We start from the raw sequence: 21,290 nt of genomic DNA on the forward strand, positions 1-21,290 counted from the left end.
CTTCCCCTCAGGTGCACGGAAGGCTGGGATTTGAAGTCCGCAGGTCTTAAAGTCCCAGGAGGGGCTGCCTGGGTGGGTGCCAGTCTTGGGAAGAGCCCTAAGGGGTCCGGTGGGTGTGGGCACTGCCCTGCATTGGGGTTCTGGGGAAGAGCTGAGCGGGCAGCCAAAATCCTGGCTTGTCCCTGCCCCGGCTCGGCTGGGTCTCTTGGCCACTGCAGACACCCAGCCTGTGGCGCCCCTCCCTGGCCGCCTGGTCGCTCTCTGCACCGGCTCTCCCCAAACCAGGGCCAAACCCTCTTCCGAACACCCGGGGGTAACCAGGGGAGGGTGGTTTTTTTGAGGGGGTGTTTAAGGAACGGCCTGCCAGCCTTTCCTGGGGGAGCACGGAAGATTGGAAAGTCCAGGTGGATCTGAGCCTGGGCTGAGTTCACTCACCAGGATGGACCCACTTGAATCGGACCCGGAACAGAAGGGAGAACAGACGGGAGAATAGAATGGAATGGACTATGGACTATGGACCAGACTAGAACCAGAACCAGAATTAGAATTGGAATATGGAAAGGAAAGGAAAGGAAAGAATACCACAGAAACAGAATTAGAATAGGAATAGAGAATAGAATAGGAGTTGGAAGGGACCTTGGAGGTCTTCTAGCCCACCCCCACCCCCCACAAAAGCAGGAGCCCCTCTGCCATCCCAGACAAGTGGCTCTCCAGCTTCTTCCTAAGGACTTTGGGCAGAAACGTGGCCTTGAACCTGGAGTCACTTTGGTGCCAGGGCGGTGCTGGTGAAGTTCCTCTGCCTGGCAATTGCCAGTGGCAGGCCCCCACCCCTCCCCCGGGGGCAAGGTGGTGGTGGGGGGCGCATGCTCTGTGGATGTGCCTGGGGGTGGGAGTTGGGGGGGGCGGCCCCTCCACCTGAGCCGGCGCTTCTCTGCCTTATTTAGCGCGCTGCCCCCAGCCCCCCCCTCCTCAGCAGCTTTCCTTGGGCATGTCTATTAATAGGGGGGAGGGCTCCAGCTGCTCCTGCCTGTCAGGCCCCGCCCTCCTCAGGAATTGGGCGGCCCCGCCCCAAATAGACCCCCAACGGGGGGAGGGTCATGCTGGTTTGCCTGCAGCGTGTCCTGGGGGTCCCTTGTCTCCCCCAGGCGGCAGAGGTTGCCCGGTGGAGTCCAGGGGTTGGGAGGCTGCCCTCTGGCCTTCTCCCCCTCCCAGCCGCAGGGAAGCGGGAAAGAGGATCCCCCCCTAAAGAAAGCGGGGCTATTGGGGGAGGAGCCACATAGGGGCTGGGGTGCAACCGCTGCTACATCCCTCCCTCACCCCCCCCACCATGCAGAGTTCGGGGGTGGGAGGGGCTGCTGAATTGCTTTATTCCCCTAAAGCTCCGTGAGCCACTTAGCCCCCCTCCAAGTGGGGGGTGTTTGTGGGTGTGTGTGTGGGGGGGGTGAATTAAGGCTGCCCTTTGTGGCTTCCTTCTGGATACGGGATGCAGAGACGGGGCAGGGCAGGCTGAGGTCTATCTATTTTTATTCCTCTCCAGGCTGGGGGGTGGGTGAGTGGGTGGAGGGGGGACTCCAGGGGGACAATTCCTTGCTACGCCTCAAATTGTGGGGAGGCGGAGGAAGCCACAGGACCGAGTCCTCTCCCCCCCCCCCACACCCCACTCCCGGGGCTTGCACTGCCCCTCCCACTTCCCGGCCCCCCACTTCCTGGCCAGGAGAACCTTGGCTAAATTTGGTAAAGTGCCCGGCTGGCCAATCGACAGGTGAGGCCAAAGAGGGTTGGCCCTGGGCTGGGCTGCCTCTCCCGGTGCCCAATCGGAGGACCCAGGGGGGGCCCGCCGGGCTGGTGGGGTACAAATGGGGCCGAGTGGGTGGTGGGGCAGCATCTGCCATCTGCTCAGACCACCGGGCGACACCGAGGTTCTGTTCTGTGCGAGGCTCCGGGGCGACACCTGTCAACATGGTAAGCACGGCAAGGCCGCGGGCACGGAGGCCGTTGAAGGACGGTGCCGGGACGGATGGAACTGGACCTCCTGCCGGGACGCCGGACGGCACGGATGGCCAGCTGGACCGGTTGGCTGAGTGTCCGATGGGACAAGCTGGCCGGGGGACCCAGGGCCAGCACAGGTGCGGCCAGGAAGCTTCCAGGACACCAGCCGGGCTCCAGCCGCTCCGTGTGAGGCTGGGGGTCACCAAGATCCATTGGATGAGGCTGCTGGCATGATGAGGAAGCGGGGGGCAGGACTGGGGAGGCCGGGTGGCTGTGGGGGCGATGGCGCCTGCTTCTTGGGGGCCTGAAGTGGGCAGGGTGTGGGGTGTTTTTTTGGGGGAGTCAAAACTCCTGGGGACCTCCGGCAGGGAGGGAGAGGCTGCAGAAAGGAGGGGCTGCCTGGGGGGAAACAGCCCAGGGTCACGAGGAGCGCCTGGGCATCTGGCAGCCCCCGGAGCCTCTTGGAGGAGTAACCCAATCTGGGGGGCTGGACAGGTGTGGGTCCGGCTGGCAGGCCGCCTGCAGTGGCCCCTAGAAGGAGCTGCTCCAGCCCGGCTAAGAATAGCCCCTGCCTCAAGAAGCATCTTGGCTCTGGCCAAGGGAGCAAGGAAGTGGCCAGGAGGCCTGGCGGAGGAGGAGGGGGAGGGGGAGGGGGAGGGGGGGGAGGGCAGCACCCAGATTGTCCAGCCGGGCGGACTTGGCTCCCCTCGCCCGGGGGCTCTCGGGACTTGACTTAGGGCTCCATCTGGGAGAGACGATGGAGTCCCTTCCCTCCCTCCCTCCCTCCCTCCCTCCCTGGCCTGGCAGTCCTTCCCCAGAGTGGAGCCCCTCCCCGGTTGGGGCTGCTGCTGCTTCCCCCCTTGGAGCCGAGGAGCAGAGGGGTGGGGGGGCCCTGGTGCCCAAAGCCTCAGCTGCCCCTGGGGGCGAAGGTGGGAAGGCGGGGAGGCTGCGAAGGGCCCCGGGACTCAGGTCAGCTGGGAGGAGGGGGCTGGACTTCCCTAGGCAGCCCCCCGGCCAGGCCCCCTCCCGGCCCCCGGTCACCCCTGTGCTTGCCTTGCAGACGGACCAGCAGGCTGAGGCCCGCTCCTACCTCAGCGAGGAAATGATTGCGGGTGAGTGGGCGGGGGAGGGGCGGTGGGGGAAGCCCTGGGGGGGGGAGGGGGCCCCAGAGTGGCTGCATCGAAGAGTTTGCCCGGGGGATGCCGGTCCTTGACTTAGGACCACAACGGAACCCTAAGGCCGGTTGCTAAGCAAGACGGTCGTGAAGGGAGTCGTCTCCCATTTTATGACCTTTCCTGCCACAGTGACTAAGTGAATCGCTGCAGTTGTTTAGTTAGGAACCTGGTCACTAAGCGGATCTGGCTTTGCTGGTCAGAAGGCCGCAAAGGGGATCGCCTGACACGCCCCCGAGACAAGGCAACTATCATAAGTACGAGTCAGTTTGCCAAGCCCCTGAATTTCGATGGGGAGATGCTGGAGGATGCTCCCAGGGTCGTGAGTGTGAATATACGGTAATAGAAATCATAGGAATCATAACAGAGTTGGAAAGGGGCCTTGGAGGTCATCTAGTCCAACCCCCCCCCCCAGCTCGAGCAGGAGAGAGTCTATCCCAAGCATTAGCCTCTAGCTGGGATCAAACTCACAGCCTCCGGATTGTGAGGCAAGAGCTCCCCCTCCCTTCTTTGAGCGGTCCCTAAATGAAGCCGTCGTAAGGGGAGGGCTACCTAGAGCCACTTCTGAACGGTTGGGCTTTGGGGGGCGGTGAGGCTGGGGGCCGCTGCCTTTCTCCGGCAGAGGATGAGACCCCCCCACCCTCTTGGGGTCCCCCCTTCCCCTCCCCGCAGAGTTCAAGGCCGCCTTCGACATGTTCGACGCCGACGGGGGTGGGGACATCAGCACCAAGGAGTTGGGGACAGTCATGAGGATGCTGGGCCAGACGCCCACCAAGGAAGAGCTGGACGCCATCATAGAGGAGGTGGACGAGGACGGTGAGAGGGGGGGAGACGCCGGGAACGGGGGGGGAGGGCTGGGGAGACCCCCACCTCCCCTGACTCTGGCCTGGGCCCCCGTCTCCACGCAGGCAGCGGAACCATCGACTTTGAGGAGTTCTTGGTGATGATGGTGAGGCAGATGAAAGAGGATGCCAAGGGGAAGTCGGAGGAGGAGCTGGCCGAGTGCTTCCGCATCTTTGACAGGTCAGCCGGGACGGGGGTGGGGGGGGGAGGGACTGTTGGGGAGGGGGCGACTGTTGGGGGGGGACAGAGTCACCTTTTGGGAGAACAGGGAGGGTGCTCCTTTGTTTTATTCATTCATTAGGGCAGGGGTCCCCAAACTGGGCCCCTTTAAGACTGGTGGACTTCAACTCCCAGAATTCCCCAGCCAGCTCTTTTCTTTATAAGTTCGTAAGTAACTCCAAGTGGCCAATCCACTTCAGGATACGCCTCTCGGTCCCCAAAAGTGGCTTTTTTTTTTTTTTTTTTTTCAGGAGGCAAGTGGACTTTGTGGTTTTTTTCCTTCTTTGAAAACGTTTCGCTTCTCATCCAAGAAGCTTCTTCCGCTCTGGCTGGATGGTGGGGAAGGGAAGGATTTATACGAAGCACCTGCAGGTTTACCTGTGTCCTCAGGGTCACCAGAGGGGTGCAAATGGTTCCTGGAAATGCATTTTGGGGAGGGGGGGGAAGAGGCAGGCTACAGGAACAATTCGCACCACTCAGGTGACCCTGAGGACACAGGTAAACCTGCAGGTGCTCCAAGGATCCTCTAAACCAGGGGTCTCCAACCTTGGCAACTTTAAGCCTGGAGGACTTCAGCTCCCTTCTGGGAGTTGAAGTCCTCCAGGCTTAAAGTTGCCAAGGTTGGAGACCCCTGCTCTAAACAACGCTGCAAATGACCAGCTGTCTGCAAGGAGCATAAATCCTTCCCTTCCCCACCCTCCTCTCAGTGCTGAATAAAGCTCTATAAAGCCTTAGTAAGACCACACCTATAGTACTCTATCTAGTTTTGGTCACCACACTATAAAAAAGAAGTAGAGACTCTAGAAAGAGTGCAGAGAAGAGCAACAGGGATCATTAAGGATCTGGAGGCTAAAACATATGATGAACGGTTGCAGGAACTGGGCCTGGCTAGTCTAGGGAAGGGAAGGACCAAGGGAGACGCGAGAGCATCTTCCAATATTTGAGGGGCTGCCCCAGAGAGGAGGAGGAAGGACTCAAGCTATTCTCCAAAGCCCCTGAAGGCCAGACAAGGAAGAATGGATGGAAACTGATCAAGGAGAGATTTAACCTAGAAATAAGGAGGGATTTTCTGACAGCGAGAACCATCAACCCATGGAACAGAAGTTGCCCTCGGAAGTTGTGGGAGCTTCATCTCTTGAGACCTTCAAGAAGAGGCTGGACTGCCACCTGCCAGAAATGGTGCAGGGTGTCCTGCTTGGGTGGGAGGTTGGACTAGATGACCTACAAGGTCCCTCCCGACTCTGATGATCTCTGTTATCCAAAGAAGCTTCTCAGATGTGAAGTAAAACGTTTTCAGTTGAGAAACCAGAAAGTCCAGTTGCCTCTTGGAAAAAAAGGCCCCTTTGGGACAACCGTGATCTGGAGAATCTCTACAGATTAGTACACCTCCTCTTTTCCTTATAACAACCACCCTGTGGGGTGGGCTGGGCTGCAGAGAGGGACCGGTTATAAGTTATCCGTGTAGCTTCTGCGCCTGAGGTGGGACTAGAACTCACCGTCTCCGGGTGACGGGTCCCTAAAGTCACCCAGCTCAGGTGGGTCTGGAATCCCCTCTCTCCCACTCTCTAGCCTGGTCCTTTGCCCCCAGACCACCCAGCCCAGCAGGGTGGGGGTCTTCAAGGGACCGAGCTGGCCCCAAGTGTCCAGGAGAAGGCGGCGGCTCTCGGGCACACGTGTCCCCCTCTCAAGTTAGCCCAAGGCCGGAGGATTCCCTGACTCGGTGGCTCCAGGCGTGACCCGGAAGAAGGAGCGGCTCCCTCCTGCCTTCCGGGCTGGCCCTTAACCAGGGGGCCAGGTCTGACCTGCTGGACTTCCAGGCAGGACGAGAGGATGGCGACTCAGAACTCTCAAGACCCAACTCTCGTTCAGGCCCAACTGGGCTGCTGTGGCTGTTTGGGCAGCTGCCGCACCCAGTAAAGGGCTCGCATTTAAGTGACCGTCCTCCAGGACAGGGGTCTCCAACCTTGGCCCCTTTAAGCCCGGCGGACTTCAACTCCCAGAATTCCCCAGCCAGCAAAGAGGAGGGGGCGGGGGTCACACTATTCTGCAAAGCCCCTGAGGGCGGGACAAGAAACAACCTGGATGGGAACTCATGCCCTCCCTGAGAGGGAGGTCAATTGACCAATGGAAGGGAAGCTGTGGGGGCTCCACCCACTGGAGGCTTTGAAGAAGAGGCTGGGCAGCCCCATAGGTTCTGCTGCTGGAGCAGGGGCTGGACTAGAAGACCTCCAGGCCCCTCCCAGCTCATTAACTCCCCCCCCCCCCCGCTTTCCTGCCAGGAATGCCGATGGGTTCCTGGATGCGGAGGAGCTGGTGGAGATCTTCCACCTCTCCGGGGAGAGCGTCACAGAAGAGGAGATCCAGGAGCTCATGAGGGACGGAGACAAAAACAACGACGGGCGGATCGATTTTGACGGTGAGCAGCCCGGAAGGACGGAGCTTCTTCTTGGGGCTGAGCAACGCCCCCCCACCCCCGCCCCGTCCCACAGCCCCTCGCCCAGCCTTCTCCCTGCATGGGATTGGGGACTGCAGGGGCTGAGCCCACCCCCGCCAAAGTCCCTCCTGGGACCCCCTAGCAATTCAGGGAGGCTGCACCCAGGGTGGGGGGGGGGGTGCTGGGAGCCCCTTTGTGTGTGTGTGTGTGCGTGGGGGGGGTCACCCTCCTTGGCTCCGGGCCCCTTCTGGGAGGGGCTGCTCCGCTGCCCATCACTGCTGGGTCTGGGGCTGACCCCTCTCCATCTTCCCCCCTCCCAGAGTTCCTCAAGATGATGGAAGGTGTGCAGTAAAGCGTCGAGACATTCCTGCGAGACCGGCCGGCAGGAGTGGCCGCTGCCCCCAGCCCTGCCGCGCTCCCCGGGCCCATGCTCCTGCGCCCGCTCGCTCTGCACAGCTCAGACACGCCCCTCCAGCCGAACCCTGGACCCCATCGCCCCCATCGCTGTGAAAGCCTCTTTCTAACACTGACACCTCAATAAAGAGCAAGGGACTGTGGAAAAGAGGGGCTGAGTTTGGTTGGGGAAGCCTCGTCCCTTGGACCCCCCCCCTGCAAGGCCTGTCCCCCAGCAGCCCTTCCTGTGCCAGGCAGCGGGAGGGGGCAGCCAAGGGGAGGTCACTTGTCTTCCCTCTGGGGGAAGGAAACCCCGTGGAGGGGGGAGCACTGGGACTCCTGCCCCTCCCTGGGCTTCAGGGCCTAGCCCGTTCGTTGTCCGTCTCCATCCGGCGGAGAACTCTGTGCTGGGGCAGGGGGGGCACCTCGGTATCTACCTGGGCCCGGGAAAGAAACGGGGGAACTAAGCGAAGGGGCTGCTGTGGGGGCAGTTGAGCTCCCTCGAACAGCTCCGGGCTCCCTTCCTGAGGTGGGGCACTTCCCCCCCTTCCTCCTCAGGGGTGGCAGGGAAGGCTGTGGGAGGAGACCCCATGCCTTCCCTTCCTCCTATCCCGAGAGAGAGAGAGAGAGAGAGAGAGAGAGAGGAGTGAGTGGGGGAACGCACACCAGGGTTCCCCTCATCTACTGAAGCACCCCAGAGGATGGTCCGGGGTGAAAGGGTGCACTGCTTCCGCATGAGCGGTTTAAGATGAATCGGCCACTCTCTGGCCAGTCCCCTGAGAAGACCCATCCGAAGGGGTGTGTGTGTGTGTGTGTGTGTGTGTGTGTGTGTGTGTGTGTGTGTGTGTGTGTGTGTCTCGGAGCATCAGTCCCTCAGTGATGGGCAAGGACCATTTGCCTCCAGAGTCCGTTTTCCTGGCTCCCCCTACAAGCCAAACCTTGTGACTTCAGCCGCAGGAGTCTCCTGGGGGGGGTGGAATCCCTACACCTGCCTAGAATCAGAGCCAAAAGGGGGGTGTTGAAAAGGAGAATTCTCAAGGCTTCTGCCAGAAGCCCCCAAACTTGGCCACTTGAAGACCGGTGGACTTCAACTCCCAGAATTCTAGGCGTTGGAAGCCCGCCAGTCTTCAAGTGGCCACGTTTGGGGACCCTGGCTTATGCCATTATACCCCATGGGCCCTGGTGTCCCCGGAGGGAGGTGTCATGTGATCCCCTTTAACTCTGGCAAGAAAAGTCATAAAATGAGGCAGAACTCAAGAGTGGTCAGAGATTTGAGGAGGACCATAAAGCAAGCAACCTTACACTCGCCCTCTATAGCACAGGGGTGTGTGTGTGTGCGTGCGTGTCTGCGGAGGGGCGTGGAAATATTGCTCCCCTCCGGCCCCCCTTTTGGGCTACTGGGTAAAAAGTGAAAAATTGTCAGCGCCATTTTCTGCCATTGAAACACCATCAAGTCCATCTTTTCTCACAGCAGCTAAACTATCACAAGGGATATATATATATAAAAAAATCAAACTTTAAGACGGAAATATAAAAGGATTTCACCTCCATCTTAAAGTACTAAAATTATAGACACAGAAAGGGGCGGGAGAGATTTAGTACCCTATTGTATTAAATAGCAGTTGGCGAGTGTTTAAAACCGGAAACCCCCAAAGACCACAAGATGATGAGGGTCTCATTTTTCATATTATTGCAGAGGACAAACGTTATAAAACCAAAGAACACGGACACCCAACGTCTCTCTCTCAATTTGGTCCAGAGAAAGAGGAGGCAGAAATCTAGAGGAAAATTCCAGCCCAGCTCCCACCCACCCCATTTCCCCGCTTTCCAGCCAATGCAAGGGAGTTCGATATTACAGAATAAGTTGGAAGGGACCTTGGAGGTCTTGTAGTCCAACCCCCTACTCAAGCAGGAGACCCGGTAGCGTTCCAGACAAACGGTGGTGCAATTTCTTCTAAAAAACCTCCAGTGTTGGAGCATCCACAACTTCTGGTGGCAAGCAGTTCCATTGGTTAATTGTTCTCACTGTCAGGAAATTCCTCCTCATTCCCAGGTGGCTTCTTGTCCTGCCTTCAGGGGCTTTGGAGGATAGCTTGATACCCCCCACCCTTTGTGGCAGCCCCTCAAACATCGGAAGACGGTTACCCTGTCTCCCCTGGTCCTTCTTTTCGTCAGACGAGAGACACACCCAATTCCTGCAACCGTTCACTGTATGTTTTATCCTCCGGTCTCCTCATCCTCTTTCTTGCCCTTCTCTGCCCTCTTCCCTGAAGGCAACCCACAGACTCAAGTAGGCGTCACGTTATAAAAACGAAAGACGTTTATTTATACATTAACACCAGGGGGGAAAAAAAAGCCAAATAACGTTTAAAATGACCTATAATACAACAGAGGCGACACAGAAAATACAAGGATGAAACAGAAGAGGGAAGAGACATTATCGCCCCCTCCCCACCCAGGTGAAGCGGCCCAGGGCTGGGAAGGACATCAGGTATCCTGGCTCTTCATGTGTTTTCGGTAGGATTCATGGAGGCGTTTTTTGTAGGCTGTGTGAAGAGACAAGGGGGGGGCAGATTAAGGACCCCGGAGGAGGTGTGTGTGTGTGTGTGTGTGTGTGTGTGTGTGTTGCAGCTGCTTTTGCAACTTGTGGGTTGCAAAATGTGGGTCGCCCTCCACTTAACGACCCAATGGAGCCCAAACGTTTTCTGTTGCTAAGTGAGAAATGGGTCGAGTTTTGCCCCGTTCTCCGATTTTTATCTTGCCGCAGCGGTTAAAGGAATCACCGCAGCTGTAAAGCTGGGAACACGGTCATTAAGTAAATCTGACTTGCCCCCATTGACTCGGCTTGTCAGGAACTTGCAAAGACAGGACCCTTGCGCTGGCAAAGCCTTTGCCGAGCACCCCAATCTTGATCACGTGACCACGGGGATGCCACAAGGCTCGTAAGCGTGGAAAATGGCTGCAAACCGAGACCTCCCAACAGTCACTGAACGAACTGCTGTAAGCTGAGGACTGCTTGCAGCAGTCAAAGTGCCCGAGAAGGCAAGCAAATAGGAACCGGCCTCCCCCTCTTTCAGACAAGGAAGACCCTAGTCCTCATGAAGACAAGGAGTCCCCCCCACCCCCCGCCCCAATTCAAGTGGCATTCTGCAGCTCCCCCTCAGTGCTGGGGCTGGGGGTTTGGGTCTCTTTCCAAGAGTTCCGATTGCTCAGAATTTTATCCCTCCTTTATTACTTTATAGGCAGCTACGATAGTGGAGACGCCCAATACCCCTTTTTCTTCCCATTTGCCTCACAACAGCAAGATGGGCTGGGCTGGGCTGGGAGGGAGGGAGGGAGGGGCCCAGCTGGCTTTTGTACCCAAGGCCTCACTAGAACTCAAGTCTCCCGGTGTTTGGCCCAAAGCGACCCAGCCGCCTTTCCTTCTAAGTGCCACTAAGGGTGTACAATCTTCTAAGACTGTAACCTTCTAAGTGTCTGCAATCCTCCCCCCCTCCCCGCCATCTTGTCAGACCCGAAGAAGCTTCTTGGATGAGAAGCGAAAACATCGAAAAACCAGGAAGTCCAGTTGCCTCCTGAAAGCAGCCCCTTTGGTACTTCCCTTCTAATGCACAACTAGAACCCGGCGTCTCCTGGGGATTGGCCCAAGGTCACCCAACTGGTGTTCCTACATAGGGCAGGACTAGAACTCTCTCTCCCCTGCCCTCCTGGTTTCTAGCCTGGTGCTTTCACACACACACACACACACACACACACCCGCCAGGCCAAAACTTGGCCGACTCACCTGCTTGGTTCTTCCACAGCTCGGCAGCTTCTGTATTCAACGGACTTTCCACGTTGGGCTCTGAAGGGGCAGAGAAGGTCCCCAAACACGGTTGGGAAAAAGGATCCAATTCTCCCCCTCCCTCCCACTGTGGGACCCTGCTCTGCCAGGGAGGGAGGGCATACTTGGCACCGCCCCGGCACAGGGGCACGGCCCTTCTGCATGGAACGCCCTTCCCGGCAATGGGAAGCCCGGGGTGGCACCCCGTCCCTTCCGACTCCACGGGGTGCAGCTCAGAAGCTCCCGTGGGGATTCCACAGCTGGGTTCCCCCCGTCCCAGGACGCTCTTCCTCCTCACCTCCCAGCAAGCTCTGGAGGGAGAGCAAAATGGTCCAGACATCGAAGAGAGCCGACCACTTGTCCTTCAGGGTGTCCAAGCAAATGTTGCCCTGCAAGTCCACGTTGGGGTGGTAGCAAGGGGTGAGGAACTTGACGGTGGGAGCGTTGTAGGGGTAGCCGCTGGGGAATTCCAATGAGAGTTTGTACCTCAGCTCCTCGTAGACCTGCTTTGGGAAAGGGGGGGGGGAGATCAGGCAGGGCCTCCCCCTTGTCCTGCCTGGCTCTTCCCCACTTCTCTTCCGCTTGGAAGCCCACAGTCCCGGATCTTCTGGTAGGAAGCACCACCCAGGGATTCTTCGGGGCAGGGGGTCTCCCACCTTGGCAACTTTTAAGACTTGTGGATTTCAGCTCCCAGAATTCTACAAGTCTTAAAGTTGCCAAGGTGGGGAGACCCCGGGCTTTGGGGTGTCTCATTACTGCAAACTGGGGGAGGGGAAACCCTGCCCAGAAGCCCCTCCCCCCAACAGCCAGAGAGGGCCCTGGCTGGACAAAGGAAGGAGACCTCTTTCCCCCAGGAACTCCAGATGACCACAAGGGATTCCCAGGGAGGCATCAGGGAACCCACCACCCCTCCCGTGGGCCCGCCAGTGGGGTGGGGCAGGGGGGCTGCGCTCCCTTCCACGCCTCCGAGCGTTTCCTGGTCAACTGCAGTGCTTGGCAACGGGGGCTGCGCCTGGGGGTTTGAGGAGCGTTAAAGGCTGCCAGGATGGGTGGGGGGTTTGAAGGATAACAGAATAAGAGAGTCGGAAGGGACCTCGGAGGTCCTCTAGTCCAACCCCCTGCTCAGGGCAGGGGGAAGAGGAGCCCGAGGCGAACCCTGCGGGGCCCAAGGCCGCCTCCCTTCCCTCCTCGGCCCGCTCACCGTCCCAGCCACGCCGTTGATGGTCCCGATCCACTTGAAGAGATTGTCCGACTCCGGGAAGGCGGAGATGCCGTGGTCTCCGGACATCTGCGAGGTTCAACACCGCGCGGGGGGGTCAGAGGCGGCCCGGAAGGAGGGCCCAGGAGCGCCAACCCACCCCTCGCCCCCCACCCGCCCGGCGCCCCCGGGAGACTCACCATCAGCGTCATCAGCTCCTGCTGCAGCCTGCGGGGCGAGAAAGAGAGCGGTTAGCGCCGGCAGCGATTAGCCCCGGCCGGCCCGGAGGAGGCTCCGCCCGTGCCCGCCGGTCCCCCCCCAGCCAGCCCCACCTGCTGCGCACGGAGCCCCGGGCGGCGCCCCCGCCGGGTTCGGCCGCCTTGCTGGGGGCGCGGGCGACGGCGCCGGGGTCGTCGTTCTGCGAGGCCATGGCGAGCGCAGCGCTGCAGTTTCCTTCCTCCTCGGCGGCGGCGGCCGCTGCGCGAGTTTGAATGTTGCAAAGCTGCCGGGGCGAAGCCAATCGGAGGGCCCCTCGCGTTCGATCTGCCCAATGGCGGCGCGCGCGCCCAGCGATTGGCCGCTGCCGCGTTGCTCCGACGGTGGTGGGCGGGGCCTCCTCCCGCGGGGCGGGGCCGGGCGGGCGCGGCTTTCCCGCTGGTCTCCCTCGCAGGGCTGTTGGGAGGCGGAGCGGGGAGGGGGCCGCTTTGGCTCTCCGCCTCGCCCCCCGCCCTGCCCGGCCTCCCCTCCCCAAGCCCCGCGGAGCTTCCTCCCTTGTGCGGGGAGGGGGTGCCCCCCCCCCCATGGCTGGCTTCTCTCCGGGAAACTCCGGCGGGGGATGATGGGAGGCCCCGGTTTGGACCATGGGTGGAAATCTGGTTGTCCCGAGGGGAGGGGAGGCTGGGATGTGGGGGGCGCTGGGTCGTTCCCCCCCTCCCCCCGAAGATCGGCGCCTTTCCCCGCACTGAAGGCGGCTCCCCGGGTCGGCAGGCGGTCGCAGGGGCGGCTCGTTGGCTTTTCCTCCCAAACAACGTGGCCTTTTGGGGCGCTTGTATCCTGCCAGCGCCTCTCGATTTGAACAGGGAAGAGGGGAAACGGATTCACACACACACACACACCGGATTAGAGAAGCGAAATTAACGGCACTGACCGGGAGGGGACTCCAATCTTGGCAACTTGAAGACTTGCCGACTTCAGAATCAAGAGAGCTTTTCGGGATCTTCAGAGGTCTTCTAGTCCAACCCCCTGCTTAGGCAGCAGACCCTATAACCACTTCAGACCAAAGGCTGCCCAGCCTCTTCTTGGAAAACTCCAGTGATGGATCACCCACGATTTCTGTCCCACTGGTGAATTGTCCTCCCTGTTTTGGGCGTCTCTCCTGGATCAGTGGCCATCCCAGAATTCCCCAGCCAGCTCCGACAATCCTCGCCCAGTCAGACAGACGGTGGGGGAGGGCCGGGAAACGCACCATGGGGCCTCATCCGCACACCGACACCACCACCCCGATCAGCCGGTGACGACCTCCAGCAGCTTCTCAGGGACAAAGCAGGGATTTTGGAGCAAGCTCTGTTGGCCCCCCCCGTCCCCCCCCCCGCCCATTGGGCTCGGCTGCCCCACCAAGGCGGGCCAGAAGTGTCCCTGAGGAAGGGGAGGCAGCTCTACTCCCCCCCCCACCCTTCCCCAACCCACTGAATGACTCCAGGAAGAGCCGGAGAGAACGAGTGAGGGGTCCAGAAAGAGGTTTGTGTCCCTCAGTCCAGGTCGCTCTGCAAAAGCCACAACGGCAGGGATTCACGCAACAAGCCAAGCGAGAGAAAAGGACACACACACGCACACAAAAGCCTGGTGCGATGTGTGAACCGGCTCCTGCTGGTGCCAGGTGCAGAATGAAACCTTCTCTAACTTGGGCGCCGCCTGGATGTGGGTGGCAGCAGGCCTGAGTGGTGGAGCCGCCCTCCAAAGCCCCCTGGGGCCATGGTGCCCCTCGGCGTGCCAGCCAGGCGGCCCCCTGGCCCATCAGCCCCCGGGGCCGGTGCCTCCCACCCCTCAAGCAGCAACAGGGAAGTTCCCTCGGAGGCCTTTATTGGCACCAAACCCTCCAACAAGCAAATACAAGAATCCAAATAAAAAAAGCCGGAAAGGAGGGAGGCGCCTGGCGGGATCCTGAGCAGGGGGAGGCTGCCCCCCCACCACCCCGAGGGGGCAGGAGAGGCTGGCCCGGCCCGGCCTACGTCTCCCGCATTTCCTCCGGCAGGGAAGGCGGCGGCTGTGGCTGCTGCGGCTGCTGCTGCGGCAACGGCGGCTCCCCTTCGCTGCGGAAGGTCTTCATGTATCTCTGCATCTTCGCAATCATCCAGGACGGGATGGAAAAGGGCTTGAGCTCGTCCAGCTTCAGCTCCTGGGAAGCCCTGGGCGGGGGGGGGAGGAAGAGGAGGAAGGCGTGGAAGAGGAAAAAGAGGAACAGCAAGAGGAGAGGGGGAAGGAGGAGGAGGAGGAGGAAGAGGGAGGAAGAGGTGGCGTTCAAGAAGGCCGGGACAGCGCCCCCCCTTTGCCCCACTCCAGCCTCCTGGGAATAGGCTCCGCCCCCGCCCCCGCCTCCCCGAGCCTCACCTGTACTCGTCGCTGGCCGCCAGGTCCTGGATGTCCTCCTCCAGCAGGAGGTAGGCCTGTGCAGGGAGAGAAGGGGGGCATCAGCGGAGGCCGGCCCCTTCCGGGTGCAGCCTGGATTCCCAGGGCCCGGGGAAGAAGACGTTGCCCCCCGCTTCACACACACCCCCGCGCACTGACCATCTTCCCTCCGGTGGCCCTCATGTACTGCTCCTGAGCCAGCCAGTGCTTGTCTTGGGGGTCTGCCGCGTACTGTGAGGAAAAGAGGGCAGGGGGGGGGAGTCAGGAAGCAGCAGCTGCCCCGGGTGGGGTCCCTCCCCCCCCTCTATGGCTGCCTGGGGGATCCAGGGAGCCCTGGGCTGGGCTGGGGGCGGGGGGGAGGAAAGGCAGCACCCCCTGGCAGGCGGACGCTGGCCTGGCCCAGCACGGACTTCTCTGCACAGTGCGGGACAGGGAAGCGGACCAAGCCCAGCCCAGCCCCCGCCTGCCCCTCCTCATCTTACGACCCAGAGCGAGCCTGGAATGACGGTCCTCCTACGTTGCGATGGCCGTTGACACGAGACCCCATCGGACTTTACAACTTTTGTGGCAGCTGAGTGGACGCCGCCACTGTTAAGGGAACCCATCACAGGCAATCCCTGACTTACGACAGTTCATTTAGCGACTGTCCAAAGTTACAATGGCATTGGGAAAAAAAGCAATTGGGGACCGTTTTCCACACTTGCGACCGTTGCAGCATCGGTGGGCGGGCGGGGGGATGTCCCAAGATCCCCTCTTGCCACCTTCTGACAAGCCAAGTCAGTGGGGAAGCCACGGATTCACTTAACAACCTTGGCAAGAAAGGTCATAAAATGGGAGCAACACTCACTCGACAGCTGCCTTGCTTTGGGCTTTGGGCTCAATTGTCGTAAGTTGAGGACTATCAGTACATGCCCCCAAGGAGCCTGGGAGCAAATGTGGATCTCTGGCAAAAAAACACCCCCACCCCAGAAATGGCAGCTGGGGGGGGCCTGCAACGGCCGAGAGTGCTGGCTGCCTGCCAAGTGCCCCAAACGCTCCCCTCATGGGGGAGGGGGAAGAGGGGGGGACGACAATGGCCCCCAGAACTTCCCAACCCTGTCAAATCTCCCTGGGGGGCCCACTGGTCGTGAGTCCAGACCCCTGTCATCAGAGGCCAGCCTATGTCCTCCCCGCAGGTCCTGGTGGCCTTCTGGCCGAAAGCCCCGGGCTGGCTCCTCCCTGGGGCAAGTTGGTAAACTAAGGAATGACGCCCCCCCCCAAAGATTGCCCCCCCCCAGGAAAGAAACCACACTGACCTTAAACAAGTGGGGGTGCTTGATGTAGAGCCTGCCTCTGGTGCCCCCCATCCCGAGGGCCCTGGATCCAGGGAGGGGGAGAGTTAAAGTCTGCAGCGGTTCAAGGGACAGCCCCCCCCCCCTTGGAGGCTGCCCCCCCCCTTACTTGTTTGCTCTTGAGCCAAGAACAAGCTGGTGGTCTCCGTCAGGCGCAGGGGTCCCACTGCAAGGGGACGCAGGGGTCAGTGGCAGGGAGTGGCCAGAGGGGCCCCCTGGCTCAGGGGCCCTGCTGATGGGGGGTGGGTGGGGCCCAGGCCCGGCCCCTCGGCTCTGCCTCCCTCCTCCCCAGGGCTCTGCGTACCTTCGGACCGTCCCTCTGCACCGGCTCACAGGATTTGCTCTTCCCCTGAAAGCAGAGAGGAGGGAGGGAGGGAGGGGGGTCTTGGGAGGTGGCCGAACCCCTGCACCTCTGCTTCCCAGGGCAGAGCCTACTTTGCTGCCCCCCAAATGCCGTAACTGTGCCAGGCTCGAATCTCGGGTGCACCTTCCAACCCCCTTATAAAGGCATTCCCCCCCTCCTCCTCTAACCGGGTGTTTTGTCCAGAGGGCGTCCCAAGGCTTCCCTGGGGGAAGAGGGCAGCCCCCCACCCCCAAGGCCCCTGGGTGGAGTCCCTACTCACACGCTGACCCCTGAGGCTCCACGGTCGCCTGGCTGGCTCTGTCCTGGCGGTCTCCCCTTCCTCTGCCAAGGAGAAAAGCCCCTTCCTCAGTGTCTCCCGGGTGCACCGAGAGGACCGGGCTGCCCGGAGCCCCCAACGGCCTACCTTTTTGGGGATGGGGCTCCCCTGCTGGCTCCCGTCATCTTCCAGGGCTTTGCCCGCTGCAGAGAGAGAGAGAGAGAGAGAGAGAGAGAGAGAGAGAGAGAGAGAGAGAGGCGCCACCTGTGGAGCGAGAACTGCTACCTGCCCCAGGTGTGGGCTCCCTGCAGAGACGGCCTGTGCAGCCAGAGGGCTTCTCCCAGCCGGGAGGTGAAGGGACCCTTAGGCTGCCCCCCAGCCCGGCTTTTGGCCTTTACCTTGATGGCTGGCGCTTCGTGGACAACTCTGGCAACCGGCCTCTTCCCATCGCAGAAGAGAAGTTTGGCCTGGCGGGAGAGGCGGCTGGTCAGGAGGGCCGGTCAGCATCCCTGAACCCGAGGGAGCCCCGCCTTCCCCGCCTTGAGCAGCCCAGCGATGCGCTTTCAGTGACCCCCCGTCTCAATACTCGTGTCTTATTAGTTCGTCAAAATGTAAAATGCAGAAATATAAATATAATGAAACGAATGGGAAAACAGGAGAGGAAAAAAGGAATGAACTTCCGGCTCCTTTTGGCACAGTACAATAAAGGTCATTCCACACGACCTTGTGCGTCTCTTCTGACTCCGTTATTGAAAAGTTATTTTACTTTTGCATCGTGGAGTAACAGAGTCAGAAGGGACCCCGGGGGTCTCCTAGTCCAACCCTCTGTTCGGACAGGGGACCCCCCATCATTTCAGGCAAACAGCTGTGCGTCCAATCTCTTCGGAAGTGACGGAGCAGCCACAACAACTCCCGGAGGCAACTGCTGCTCCGCCGATTCACTGTCCTCCCTGTCAGGAATTTCCTCCTTCATTCCAGGTTGCTCCTCTCCTTGATCCGTTTCCATCCGTTGCTTCCTGTCCTGCCTTCTGGGGCTTTGGAGAACTGGTGGAACACCCCCCCCCTGGCCCCCCCAACCCTTGTGGCAGCCCCTCAAATGTCGGAGCACCGCTGTCAGGTCCCCCACAATCCTTCTTTTCATAAAACTAGACCTACCCAATTCCTGCAACCATTTTTGCATTATGTTATGTTCCACTGCCACCGAGTATTATACTCAGTGATCACCCTGGCTCCGCAGCTGGCGTTAGCCTTTGCCCAAGGAAGACGGAGAGAATGAAAGTGGCACTTCGCGGTGTGGGGAGAAGTAGAACCCAGGGCCCCCCTTTCACCCGGGGTGGCTGCCCCCCCACCTGCTCCAGGCAGCTGCGACACGTCTCCTGGATGAGTTGCTCCGTGTCCACGTCCTCCCGACATTCTCGCGCACGTTCCCTGCCGCCTTTTGGAAAAACTGGAGAAGAAGAAGAAGAAGCCCCTCAGAGTCAGGCGACCGTGGGGACAGAACTGATGCCCCCCCAGGGATGCATTGACCGGTAAGTCCTTGACTTGTGACCACCACAATGGAGCCCAACATTTATTTCTGTGGTAAGCGAGGAGGTTGTTCAGCGAGTTTTGCCCCACTGGAGGACCTTCCTTGCCCCAGTTGTAAAGTGAACCTCTGCAGCTAGTAACACGGCCGTTCAGGGAACCTGCCCACCCCCCCAACTGAATTTGCTCCTCAGAAGATGGCAAAAGGGGATCCCGTGATCCCAGGGACACTGCGAACGTCATAAATAAGAGCCAGTCGCCAAGCATGGTGAATTCTGTTTGTGGGACCACGGGGATGCTGCTATGTAAGCGTTGTAACTTCAGGAACGAACTCAAGGCTTGCAAGCTAAAGACTACCTGTATTCGTCTATGGCAGAGCTCTCCAAACTTGGCAGACTTGTGGACTTCAGCAAAGCTGGCTGGAGGATTCTGGGAGTTGAAGTCCACAAGTCTTAAAAGTTGCCCCATTTGGGGACCCCTGGTCTATGGAGGTTCTCCCTAGTCATGCAGGTCAGGGTTGTCCCAAAGGTGCCTTTTTTTCAAGAGGCCACTGGACTTTCTTGCCTTTTCTTTGAAGACGTTTCTCTTCTCATCCCAGAAGCTTCTTCAGCTCTGAATGGAAGGTTGGATACTCTTTGCAGACCAAGAATCCTTCTGTTCCCCACCCTCCAGTCTTCTTTGAAACCTCTTCAAAGAAAAACCCCTGGGAAGTCCAGTTGCCTCTTGAAAAAAAAAAAAGACCTGAATTTATTTATGGCCGCTCTTATGAAAGGCAACTGCAGTGGATGCCTGGCCACCCCCAACACCCGCTGCCCCTCCGGTAGGGTCCCCCCCCCTGCAATCCTGGCTTCCCACTGGGGCCTCTCGCTGGAACGGGCGAGGCCAGGGTCCCCGGGAGATGTGGGGGGGGGGGGGTCCCGCCTCTGGCCAGGCAGCTGCTCCCCCTACCAACCCCCTCCCCCCGCCCTCCCCAGCCCCCTACCTTCATGTACTTGCCGAAGACCGCCTGGATCTCCTCGTTGATGCTGGGCTGCAGGACGGCGCGCAGCAGGTCCATGGAGACCACAGGATCTGTGAAGCTGCGAGGCGGGGGGGAAGGTGGGTGACACCCCCCTCGCGACTCCCAACGCATCCCTCCCGGAAGCAAGCCTCCCTTCCCCCTCCCCCCCCCCCCGCCCCGGGGAGGGGGCCTTACCTGGTCATCATCTGGGATCGCCGCCCGCGCCGCTGCACCAGCCGGTGCTTGATCATGATGTTCCAGGGGCTCTACGGGGGGAGGGGGGGAGAGAAAGGGAGGGGTCAGAGGCGCCCCCTCCCCACGGCCCCACCCCCCCGATTGTAGGCCCCGCCCTCACCGCCGCCCCGGGCTCCCCGTCGACCCCCGCCGCCTCCTCCTCCTCGTCGTCCTCGGGCTCCTCGTCCTGCGCCGGCGGCGGCTCCACTTCCCGGGCGGCCCCCATGTTCCGATCAGCGTCCCGAGCCCCGGACGCGCCTCCCTGACGTCACCGCCGCGCCACGGCCAGACCCGGAAGCGGCGCGCGTTGCCCGGCAACGGCGGAGTCTGGGCGGGCCCTTAGCTCCCCTCCCCCCCCCCGAGCGCTTTAAGCGTAGCGCCCCCCACCCGCCAGGGAGATCCCCCCGGGGAAGAGGGCGGGGCCTGTCCCTCCCCAGGCAGGAGGAAAGGGGGTGCGCCCGTGGACCCCGCTTGACGTTGGGGCACCCCCATACATTCCCCCCCCCGCCCCAGCCCAAGTGAAGGAAACCCACCGACTTCTTTGCCCCCAAGGAAGGAGGGTGAGGGGTTCATTTGGCCCCCAGGGAGGCTTCAGGGCTGGGGCCTCTTGGCCCTGGAAGTGGGGGTGGGATTGTGGGCCTCTTGGTACCCCAGGGGCTGCCGCGCTTGCAGACATAGGTGGTCCTCGACTTATGGCCAAAATTGAGCCCAACATTTCCCCTCTTGAGCAAGATGGTTGTTAAGTGAGCCTTGCCCCATTTTGTGACCTTCCTTGCCTTCCTTTGTTAAGCGAATCACTGCAGTTGTTAAGTGAGTCACATGGTTGTTAAGCATATCTGGCTTCCCCACTAACGCCAGGAGGGCGCAAAATATGGTCACGTGACCCTCGGGACGCGGCGACCGTCACAAATACGAGCTGGTTGGAAAGCATCCGAATTTTGATCCCGTGACCCTGGGGAGGATGCAGCGTCCATAAGCCTGGATGAATCGGGGTTGGAAGTCACTTTTTCCAGTGCCATCCAGTGACTTTGAACGGCCACTAAATGAGACAGCTGTAAGTCGAGGACCTCCTGCAGTCCCCGCTGGTGGGGCTAGAGACTACGGGAGGTCGGGGGAGGCACATAAGGGTTTTCTTGCTTCGTGGAAGTCTGGGCGGGCAGCCAGTTGAGGCTGGAAATGTTCCCTCCTGCCCTGCGGGTTTCTCCCCTTTTCTGCAGAATTGGCACGCTTGCCAGAGAGACAGGCATGGCGTCGTGCCTTCGCCTACTTTGCTTTATTTTTTTGAAAACCAATTTATATAGCCACCCAACTCACACATAGGTAAATAGAAACATCACAAAAAGTCTTATTATAAAATAAATCCATTAAAAAACCCCGCCGTCTCCCTCCCATGGCAGGAACAATACAATCGGATTCGCCACTTCATCGGCTCCGCCTCCGCCTCTTCAGACCTGTTGGCAAAACCTGGTTCCCTCATCCAAATCTTTCTTTTGCCAAAGCTTTCCTAAGGATGCTTCCATCACTGGGTGGGAGCCGGAAACAGGTTTGCATTTTAAAATCGGAAAGGCCTGGGGAAAAGGCAGAGCTCCAGACTTCTGGAGGGCAAGCCAGCAGACGGGCATTTCTGAATTAATGGGCAGTGATTTGGAGAGCTAGAACGGAAAGGGTGGATTCCACCATGTGCCTCCAGCAGAAGGTCAACAGGTACCAGGCTGTGGTGTCCCCTTTTCCTCCAGGTGTGCAGTGTGTGTGTGTGTATGTGTGTGTGTGTGTGTGTGTGATAGAGAGACAGAGACAGACAGAGAGAGAGAAATGTGGGATTTGTTGTCTAGTTTTGAAATAAACAATCACCAGCCAAAACTTCCAGAAGAAAACAATGGTAATT

At 60.0% G+C, this 21,290-nt stretch overlaps 3 protein-coding genes across 4 annotated transcripts; 1 reads left to right on the forward strand and 2 right to left on the reverse strand.

Annotated features, from left to right (window-relative positions):
* Positions 1-1,414: 1,414 nt before the first annotated feature.
* TNNC2 (troponin C2, fast skeletal type) lies at positions 1,415-7,219 on the forward strand. Of its 2 annotated transcripts, none has more exons than XM_087931936.1 (6): positions 1,415-1,962; positions 3,050-3,101; positions 3,834-3,977; positions 4,070-4,184; positions 6,503-6,639; positions 6,978-7,219. In XM_087931936.1, exons 1-6 carry the CDS (start codon positions 1,960-1,962, stop codon positions 7,007-7,009), a joined length of 483 nt encoding a protein of 160 aa, XP_087788062.1. In that variant the 5' UTR covers positions 1,415-1,959; the 3' UTR covers positions 7,010-7,219. The 2 variants fall into 2 exon arrangements, with proteins under 2 accessions (XP_087788062.1, XP_087788063.1); XM_087931937.1 differs by lacking the exon at positions 1,415-1,962 and adding an exon at positions 2,713-2,958.
* A 2,133-nt stretch (positions 7,220-9,352) lies between these two features.
* UBE2C (ubiquitin conjugating enzyme E2 C) lies at positions 9,353-12,678 on the reverse strand. The gene is made up of 6 exons (XM_026721762.2): positions 12,404-12,678; positions 12,272-12,299; positions 12,075-12,161; positions 11,172-11,376; positions 10,835-10,894; positions 9,353-9,596 (listed from the first exon to the last, which is right to left on the reverse strand). The coding sequence occupies exons 1-6, from the start codon at positions 12,499-12,501 to the stop codon at positions 9,538-9,540; spliced, it is 537 nt and encodes a 178-aa protein (XP_026577547.2). The 5' UTR covers positions 12,502-12,678; the 3' UTR covers positions 9,353-9,537.
* A 1,461-nt stretch (positions 12,679-14,139) lies between these two features.
* DNTTIP1 (deoxynucleotidyltransferase terminal interacting protein 1) lies at positions 14,140-19,694 on the reverse strand. The gene is given in 16 exon segments (XM_087931939.1): positions 14,140-14,476; positions 14,679-14,734; positions 14,856-14,927; positions 15,992-16,052; positions 16,137-16,161; positions 16,164-16,184; positions 16,187-16,193; positions 16,332-16,376; positions 16,647-16,712; positions 16,795-16,841; positions 17,033-17,114; positions 17,997-18,052; positions 18,055-18,094; positions 19,154-19,250; positions 19,367-19,437; positions 19,527-19,694. Coding segments are annotated over 16 exon segments (1,032 nt in total). The 5' UTR covers positions 19,632-19,694; the 3' UTR covers positions 14,140-14,295.
* Between the last annotated feature and the right edge of the window lie 1,596 nt (positions 19,695-21,290).

This window comes from Pseudonaja textilis, chromosome 3 (assembly GCF_049901715.1).
Source record: "Pseudonaja textilis isolate UNSWEBS1 chromosome 3, rPseTex1.2, whole genome shotgun sequence".
Classification (NCBI taxonomy): domain Eukaryota; kingdom Metazoa; phylum Chordata; class Lepidosauria; order Squamata; family Elapidae; genus Pseudonaja; species Pseudonaja textilis.

Bases quoted from the DNA above. Each gene is read 5' to 3' on its own strand.
- TNNC2 (XM_087931936.1), top strand. The intron at 3,978-4,069 runs GTGAGAGGGGGG...GTCTCCACGCAG, and splicing joins AGAGGAGGTGGACGAGGACG to GCAGCGGAACCATCGACTTT. The intron at 6,640-6,977 runs GTGAGCAGCCCG...CCCCCCTCCCAG, and splicing joins CGGGCGGATCGATTTTGACG to AGTTCCTCAAGATGATGGAA.
- UBE2C (XM_026721762.2), bottom strand. From the start codon at position 12,501: ATGGCCTCGCAGAACGACGACCCCGGCGCCGTCGCCCGCGCCCCCAGC. The intron at 12,300-12,403 runs GTGGGGCTGGCT...CTCGCCCCGCAG, and splicing joins CGGGGCTCCGTGCGCAGCAG to GCTGCAGCAGGAGCTGATGA. The intron at 9,597-10,834 runs GTGAGTCGGCCA...CTCTTCACACAG, and splicing joins GCTGTGGAAGAACCAAGCAG to CCTACAAAAAACGCCTCCAT.